Source organism: Athene cunicularia (genome assembly GCF_003259725.1).
Source record: "Athene cunicularia isolate RWA chromosome 1 unlocalized genomic scaffold, athCun1 chr1_part1, whole genome shotgun sequence".
Classification (NCBI taxonomy): domain Eukaryota; kingdom Metazoa; phylum Chordata; class Aves; order Strigiformes; family Strigidae; genus Athene; species Athene cunicularia.
In genome coordinates this window covers 20,376,173-20,385,142 of record NW_020799091.1, presented here as the reverse complement: position 1 = coordinate 20,385,142, position 8,970 = coordinate 20,376,173, and the positions used below count along the sequence as shown (strand labels likewise).

General features: G+C 38.9%; 1 protein-coding gene across 2 annotated transcripts; it reads left to right on the top strand.

Moving 5' to 3' along the window:
- The first annotated feature begins 1,044 nt into the window (after positions 1 to 1,044).
- Positions 1,045 to 8,574, top strand: RNF6 (ring finger protein 6). Of its 2 annotated transcripts, XM_026851288.1 has the most exons (5): positions 1,045 to 1,707; positions 1,738 to 1,784; positions 3,152 to 3,364; positions 4,391 to 4,498; positions 5,706 to 8,574. In XM_026851288.1, the coding sequence occupies exons 2-5, from the start codon at positions 1,748 to 1,750 to the stop codon at positions 7,439 to 7,441; spliced, it is 2,094 nt and encodes a 697-aa protein (XP_026707089.1). In that variant the 5' UTR covers positions 1,045 to 1,707; positions 1,738 to 1,747; the 3' UTR covers positions 7,442 to 8,574. The 2 variants fall into 2 exon arrangements, with proteins under 2 accessions (XP_026707089.1, XP_026707082.1); XM_026851281.1 differs by having other exon boundaries at positions 1,045 to 1,784.
- Positions 8,575 to 8,970: the final 396 nt, after the last annotated feature.

The following is an 8,970-nucleotide window of genomic DNA, read 5'->3' as shown; positions in this document are numbered from 1 at the left end:
TGGGCGCTGGGGGGAGGCGGCCGGCCGGCCCCAGGCCCTGAGCTTGGATCGCTTTGGGTGTCCTGGCCTCTTTCTTAATCACCTTCTGATTCTTCCTTTGTCCGTCTTTCCTTCCCCAGGCTCTGTGGGGTTTTCTAGGTTTGGGTTTTTTTGGTGTGTTGTGGTTTTTGGGGTTTTTTTTGGTTTGTTTTTTTTTTTTCCCAAAGTCGGTGAGATCATCTCTCCTGGAGGCTGCAATGTGACAGAAATGCTAAATAGCCCTGTCGCGGGGAGGCTTCCTCATCCAAACTCCGTAGTCGTCTTGCTTGTAATCAGGTGGTAGTCTTTCAGAAAATGAGTACCTAACTGAATTGGGGGTAGTAGTTCATGGAAAGATGTCATAACCTAAAAGCGTAAGGTGTATATTGCTTAGCTCAAAATGAGTGTAAACCTTCAAGGATGGGCCAGATTAACTATGAATTAAGAACTAAAGGAGTTAGTGTTAAATTACAAATATAGATAAACTATTAACATGTGGCTCGTGTTTCTTTGCAAAGGAAGAGTAATCCTGAGTCAACTGAATTTCGATTTCAGGTTTTTTACATCTTAGTAGTTAATATCCTTCAACTTTTCAAAACTCTGAAATATTTTATGTGCCAAAGTACTTCATTTTGATGCAGTTAATACCCTTCAGCTTTCACTACTTTGGCACTTAAAATATTTCAAAGTACTTAGTTTTGATGGCATTTGATAAATATGGATAGTAGTTGTCATCCGTGCAGTTATGTTTAACAGATGGGACAACTGAACACTTAACACTTCTTACTGTTTCTAAGTGAGTCATTAAAGACTGTGACTAATCATCCTACCATAGAGTTGTCAACAAAACAGTAACTTTTTTTTCTACCACCCACATTTTCTCTGGATGAGAAATGAAAAGTAAAGTACCTCTCTTTTGAACAACAGTTAAAATTTAGATTGAGGGGGACTACATGTGATGGACTTCGCATCTTAAGAATTTATGGCTTTTTTCTTTCTTTCTTTTTTTTTTTTTTGTCTGTGCAGCAATATAGTGGTTTACCCAGGAAGTTGTTTAACTTACTGTGGTCATTGTTTAACAGTAACACCTTAGTTGTTTTAAGGCTTTCACCTAAATAGCAACCTAAGTTGAAACTAAATTAATTTTATCCGTCCTCTTTCCCCTCCGTGCTTTACCTATGTCAAGTTGTAAGTCATCTAGGACAGAGGCCCTTCAATATTCAGTGCAGTATGGATTGAGCATTTTCCTGACAGTCAAGTGATGGGTGTCATCAGGGTAATAATAGTGCTGACTGTGTGTTGTTGGGGGGGTGGGTAGAAATTGCTTTTGTTTTGAGGAAACCAGAGTAGTAAGACACAGAGCTGGCTGAGAAATTTGTGTTACAAATGTGTTATGAGAAGTGACCTGATAGCACGAACATAGCCCTTGTGGGAAATGGAAGTCAGCAGTTACCTACAGCTTGTGAGGCTGAGCCAAGAGGACAACAGTAAATTCAAAACCCCCACAAATATTATGGTAATAGAAAATGTCTTGAAGGGGAGATACTTGGATTTGATTTATTTTAAGTGAGTTAAAGAGCTGTGAGGAAGTATTAAATACATCAAAATACAGTATTGGACACAGAAGACAGATGAGTGTAAAGATTTATTGGGATGAGGTGTTTAGAAGAGCAGTAACCTGTGTAGGGGGAGAAGTAGCATTATGGGGTGGAAAATGAGGAGACCAAGGATGCATCAGAATGGATCCCACAAAGAACATAAGAAAGGTATATTAAATGTATGCCAGCTTCTGCTGTTGGCAAATACATTTTCTGATTCTTCATATCTGTTGGCAGCATTGATAAAGATTTGCTCTTTATTGAATGTATGTCTAATAGTTAGTTGGTTTGGTCTGTCTGTTGTCATGTTACCTTTCCTGTGAAGGCTAATTACTGGTCAGGAGTGTGCTGAGAATGCTGTTCTGTTTTCCCCATAATTCATACATGAAGTGACTGATATTGTTTGTGAATTGAACAACAACAACAAAAAAAGTATTTACCTAATAATTTCCTCTCCACACGGAAGCAGAATGATGCTATATGGTTGGGGTTTTTTGGCCTGGTCAGAGAAGTTATCTCTCTTGTCAGGTGCCTGCGGCAGCAGGTATTACAGTGGCTTTTGTTAAACAGGAAGCCCCATTGAAAGGACAACATTTTCTCTTCTTTCAAATTGAATGTTGAAGAACAGGTTTTCTGTAGAAAATAGAAAAGGTGAGGAGTGGTCTGAGATCTGATTGGCCCAGGATGATTGAGTCCTAACCAGAGAGAGGTGTGATGGCACCTTTCAACAGAGATGATGCCTCTTTCTGACACTGGAAGGTTGTTTATGCCTTCTGATAGTGTGGTCTCACTGGTTCAGTGTTTGGAAAGTGGTGAAAAAATGTGGGTATAGTCCTTTCTCTTTTTCATCAGTTTTCTGGAGATGAGTTTCCCTTTGCTAGCCAATCTTTGGATTAGAGAGTGCAAGGAAAATATACTAAAAATTAAAGAATGTCTAAAGAGTCGGTTCCACAAAAAATGAATCTGTAGGCTTTGTACTATGTGGGGGATAGTACTGATGGAGATACTAATCTAGCCTTACCTGCTTAGCAGTAAATGCTTAGAGTAGAAGATAGTAATCTCTGAAGCAGTAGTTGTGGTTGTTAGAAGTCTACACTGGGTAATTACAGTCCAGTAATTAGAGAACAAAGTTTTCTATGACACTTTAGGTTTCAAAATAATCTACTCTGCTGTTGTATTTTACTTAGGAGAAGGGAAATAGATTTTACATTATTCCTTTAACTTTCTAGAATATCCTTATTTAGCTTAAAAAAAAAAATCTGTCATTGCTTTTTTATTTTAAAGTTGCTGTACCAACTGGTATGTCCTTTCAGTGACCAAAGGGGACTTAGAACTATTTTTCAGCAGGCTAGAAGCAAAATACTTGCATAATAAACTACACTGTTGACTTGCACGTGAGATAGAGCTTGGTTCATCTTAATCATATTTAGCTATTAATAAAATAATTTCATGGGAATTACTGAGAATATTTTACTGTAAATTAGGTAAATTCTGACTGTGGTTACTGTGCAGTCTAACCTTCTGTTTTTGTTCAGGACAGCCTGGCATTATTGTTATGGATCGCTCTCAGCACCATGCAGGAAACGACAATGAGCAGGCATCTTCACGAGAGCATAGTCATGGTGAAGATGAGAGACAACGACAGCTGGAGCGCCTCAGCAGGGAGGAGGCCTATTACCAGTTCATTAATGAACTCAACGAAGAAGACTACAGGTTAATGAGAGACCACAACCTGCTTGGCACTCCTGGTAAGATGTGGATACATTCAGTAGAAAAGGTGTAATGTGAAGTAACACTACTGCTGTCAGGCACCACATGTGGTTCTGTGACTCAAGTAGCCTGACTTCTGCAGCTTTCTAGAAAGGAAAAAATCCTCCTTTTCCATTCAGAATTAGTGATATTCAGTAAAAATTAACAACTTAGTGAAGCCGAAATAAAACTGTAACTTTTAAAGGCAGCATCTCCATATATAGATAATATCCAAACTCAAATAATTAACATCTGGTACACTATATCTGTTGGTATGTGGCAGTTTAGGGGGGTATGGGAGCCAACACAAGCAGGACACAGGAACAAGCACAAAACCATGGATGAAATGCAAAGGGTAAATTTATTCTTGTTACCTCACAAGCCAGGGGATCTCCACAGCAGCACCTGGGCAGGGGCATACAAGTGGGGGCACAGGCACTGTGGAGCTCGGCCCTTGCTAGCCAGAAAGGGAAAAAGAAAAGATTGCAAACACGCTGCTTTTGCCTGTATATATCAGGGATTTTCACAGGCGTAGCTTTCCACTGTGCTTTGATCTTTCTCACGGCAGGGTAGAAATCTCAAGGATGTTTGATAAGGTGCCTCTGAGTCTATTACAGGCCTGTGTTATATAAATGCAGTCAAGCATACGAAGCTAAACAACAATTAGTATGATGTATGTGTTTTTCAACACCACTGCAAGTCACTTGAGCATCTTTATGATCCTCCTGGCCAGTCCTCTGCTCTATTCCCACAGGGGGCCTCTGAGTTGTTACTAAAAGTTGGCATCCTCTCCACACACATTCAGCATCTTTTTTTTTCTTCCATCTCAGTACCTGCTTCCTCTGTTATCTGTGTACCCACATAACAGTCTCACATTAGTGCTGAGGATTTTTTTGTTTCATTAATTTGACTTTGTTTCTGAAGATTTTCATTCAAGATAGAAAATATTGTTACTTCTGCACGGCTGTGTTGAGCCAATAATAATGTCTTATCTAACAGCATTATCAAAATGTAAATTATTTCAGGGGAAATAACAGCAGAAGAGTTGCAGCAGCGCTTGGAGGGGGCTAAGGAGCGTCTGGCATCACGGACTGATCGGGATAACAGAGAAGGTGAAGGTAGAACTGTTGGAGGTAAACATTATTTGCTGACATATATAGATACACATAGTATGTGATGCATAAATATTGTTCTGTATAGATATTTGAGAAGTGCAATTTCAGGACTCGTTTAATCATTGAACCTTTGTGGATTGTTGTAAAAGTTAGTGAGATTTCCTAATGATACGAACACGAACTTAAATACCTCATGAAAACTGATTTATGTTGACCACTAATTACTTTCTCCTCTTTTCCTGGTTTCCCTTTGCTAGTAAATGTAATAGCACAAAAATAATTTTAATTCTTCTAATTCCTAAAAGGTTTTGTCATGTATTAGAAAAGTTGGGACAGAAAAGAAGTTAATTGGAAAACAGTTAATCTCTCTGCTGTTTTGTTGGTTTTGTTACTTCCGTTTGTTTTAATGGAGTGAGACTTCTATTATGTACACTGTCTGTCTTCACTTCTCCAGCAATATTGGCTTCATCATTTGGCCAATTCTAGTCAGATTTAGGAGGGGAATAGGCAACTCAGAAATGAAGATACCAAAGTTCCTGCAGGTTTCATGAAAGTGGGGAGCAGGTGGGATAGGGAGAGCTTAATCTGATCTCTTCAAAGGAAAACCTTCATTGTGGTTATGACCATTGGCTTGCTTTATACACATAGTTAGCACTAACTACAACAATTGTATCTGTTCTTAGCTTGTAGTTGGAGGAGATTTGGGAATGGAGCTGTGGATACTGTATTAGGAAAAGGGTATATTTGCAAAAAAGGAGCAAATCTGTCAAAATCATGCATCATTTATTCCACTGCTTGTATAAAACAATTTTTAAAAATCTTTTCCAAAAGAAGACTAAATCTACCATATGTTTCCTTGCTTTATCAAAATTAGTTGACTAGGATACCCTCAAATTGACAGCTAAAGTGAGGGACAGATATTGGACAAACACAACTAACTTTGGACCACCTCACTCTGAACACTTTCCCAGAAGAGACCATCTGGGCATGTTCATTTCTCTGTCTATCTGCTGGTGAGACAAAAATCTGTTGGACTGATTGAGTTTTGCTGATGTTTTTACATACAGTATATTTTTGGCAAAATTACTTTAGCATAGCAAGGTAGCTGTCCTACTACTGTATCGTTTCTGAAGTCAGGGCCCAGCAAGTGTAGAGGATTTGGAGTGCATCATAGTATGTTGAGCATGCAGTAGTATGAATGTTTGCAACTCTTTGTTTCTCTCAGATTCTGATGTTCTTGGAGAAAATTCAAATGGTGACTCTTTGCTTGAATGGCTGAACACATTTCGTCGTACAGGAAATGCCACTCGCAGTGGACAGAGTGGGAACCAAACCTGGAGAGCTGTGAGTCGAACAAATCCAAACAGTGGGGAGTTTCGATTTAGTCTTGAAATCAACATAAATCATGATCATAACAGTTTTGAAACTGCTGGTGAAGAGTATGTGGGTATAGATAGCAGCAGAATGTATTTAGAAAGAAGATATCAAAGAGCTGTCAGTCCAATAACCCCACAAACGAGAAGCAGGACTGCAAGAGAGACAAACAGTGAGGCTTCAAGCACTGCAAGGACCAGGTCTGTAAGAAGCTCTGTGGCACGAAATTCTGAAGCAACCTCTCATCCATTCTCAGGGCGGCTCAGGAGTAGAACAAGGGAGTTGACAGGCCTTTCCCAAACAAATACTACACGTAATAATTCTGCAGCTGCTGGTGAACAAAGAGAATTGCCAGGAAGAGGCACTTCTACAGGAGTCACAAGAGGTAGAGCTAGAACTAATGTTCGGATGACTACAAACCAAAGACTAGAAATTCTGCGGCTGAGGTCTACTTTAAGTAGTCGAAGCCGCTCTCCACTGCGAAGGCAAGGTGATACTGCTCATTCTGAGGAACATGGGCAGAGGCAGGATAGAAATGCACAGCAAGTCAACAGAAGTAGAAGACAAACAGCTCGGCCTTCTCCACAGCCTGCCGAAGAACACGCAAGAGGTAACACTCAGACTCCTCAACTTTCCAGTATAGCCCCATCCCTGGGAATAACTTTGGAAGAAGAGGAGTCTAGTAGGCCAGTAGCTGCTGTTAGAAGACATCCAACAATTACATTAGATCTTCAGGTGAGAAGAATTCGTCCTGGAGAAAACAGAGATCGGGACAGTATTGCCAGTAGAACTCGTTCTAGAGTAGGAATGGCAGAAAACACAGTTACCTTTGAAAGTGACAGTGGGGGATTTCGGCGTACGATATCACGATCAGAACGTGCAGGTATTCGAACCTATGTTAGCACTATACGGATACCTCTTCGTCGGATTTCAGAAACTGGGCTTGGTGAACCATCATCAGTAGCTCTTCGATCAATCCTTAGACAAATTATGACAGGTTTTGGAGAACTGAGTTCTTTAATGGAAACTGAATCTAACTCGGAAGTGCCAAGAGGTGGTCATCACTTATCGGATGTACCGTCAGAGCAGAATAACTCCAGTTCGGAAAACAATAGCAGTGATCCAAGTGAGGTTTCATCTAGGAATGGGCATGCGGTGGAAGGCAGCAGGGAAACAAATGGACAGAGGGATGATACTCCACGCTATGGTCGCAATAATGACACCCCAGATAACAGGCAGTCTCAAGATGCAAACAACCTAGTGGAAAATGGAACGCTGCCCATACTGCGACTTGCCCACTTCTTCTTGCTGAATGAAGATGATGATGATGATCGTTTAAGAGGTTTAACCAAAGAGCAGATTGACAATCTTTCTACCCGGAACTATGGGGATATTCACTCTGAAAATGAAATAAGTAAAACATGTAGTGTTTGCATTAATGAATATGTAACAGGGAATAAACTAAGGCAGTTACCTTGTATGCATGAGTTTCATATTCATTGTATTGATCGCTGGCTTTCTGAAAACTCCACTTGCCCAATTTGTCGGCAGCCTGTACTGGGGTCTAATGCCACAGACAATGGCTAGCGTTATTTATACTGCTTAGTACTCAAGGATTTGCTTCTGCTCTATTTATGATGAGCCAGATGGAATGAGTTGACTAACATAGGGGTCCATTTGTGTGGGCAGTTTTGTTAAATTTCTTTAAAAATAATAGAAAACTTGTCTAAATCTCTAGCAATGTAAATACTATTTTTCTCCAAGTGCAGATCTAGGAGTACACATAGAACCAAATGATATCGGTAAAGTTTATATTTTTTTAGGTAATTTTGTTATGCTAAGCACTTTTGTAAATACAGAAATGCAATAGTTAATCAGTCCTGCTTAATGTATGTTTTTTTAATAGTGTAATGGACTCACTTTATTTAGATTACAAATTGTTTCACACAGACCCACCACTGTGTTGAAAAATTAGTGTCTAAATAGCCATTCATTAGCTTTTTGTTCTAAGAACAATTTATTTTACAGAGAGTTTCTTGCTGGACATGTTTGCTAAAGATATTTAAGTTACTTGAAGTGCTCACTTTAATAGATTATATTTTTTTTAACATTGAAATATCCTTTCCAAAAACTTGACAATTTGGTTCTATTTAAAAAATTTTACAGCAGTTTTTGCATGTGGTTTTACACAATGCTTAATGCTGATGAGTTCATATTCAAAAATGAATGGGTTAGTGACATTATAAAATGTACATAATTAAATGCTGTCTTTGACAATCTCTGTCTTTTCAATGCAGACAGCAATCAAATCAATAATTCCAAGAGGGTGTGTCTTACTGAACATTATGTTTGCTCAAAGAATAAATGAGCACTGAGGAAGCCTTTTACTCTTCCAAATTACTCTATTGATATTCATGGGTTTTTTTTTTTAACTGCCTTAGTTTAAAGAGGGAAATATTTCCTTGACCATTATATTGTCTACAATATGCATGATTTGTGCATCCTACTCAAAAACAAAACAAAGGCTTGAAGTGTTTTTGTACAGAAATTTAAGGTACGCATATAATATTAGTCCTCTTAAAACATGTTTGAGGACCAAATGGCAAACGACACAAAAAAGGACAAAATAAACTTCCTTTAAAATCCCCAGATTACTGTATAATTAGATATTAAACTTTATACCAGTAACTTATAAAGAAATAAAGTTGCAAAGTAAATAATCGAGGCTTTGTGTGAATTACTGTTGAGCTATATCGCACACATTGGTAAGATTTATCATTTCTGTTGTTCAGTCTCAGTTTTCACTATATTCTTTCCCCATTTTTCCCCAACTGTGTACTTGTGTTTCTACAATGTGTGTTAGTTGTTATGGTAGATAAAAATGCAAAGCAAAGCACTCTTGGGGTTTCTGGACATAAGCTGAACATTACAAAGCTCATCATCCGAGCAATGAGCATCTCAGTCCTTACAGAAAGGCAGAAGTGTGCAATACTTATGTGTATGTATTCTGAGTAGAAAGAATACTTAAAGTGAAGAAGTCCTCCTCACTTGCTTTGCCTACAGATGGCCTTGACAAATGCACTTCTGTGCCAGGTGCTTCAGTTAGAACACCTGCT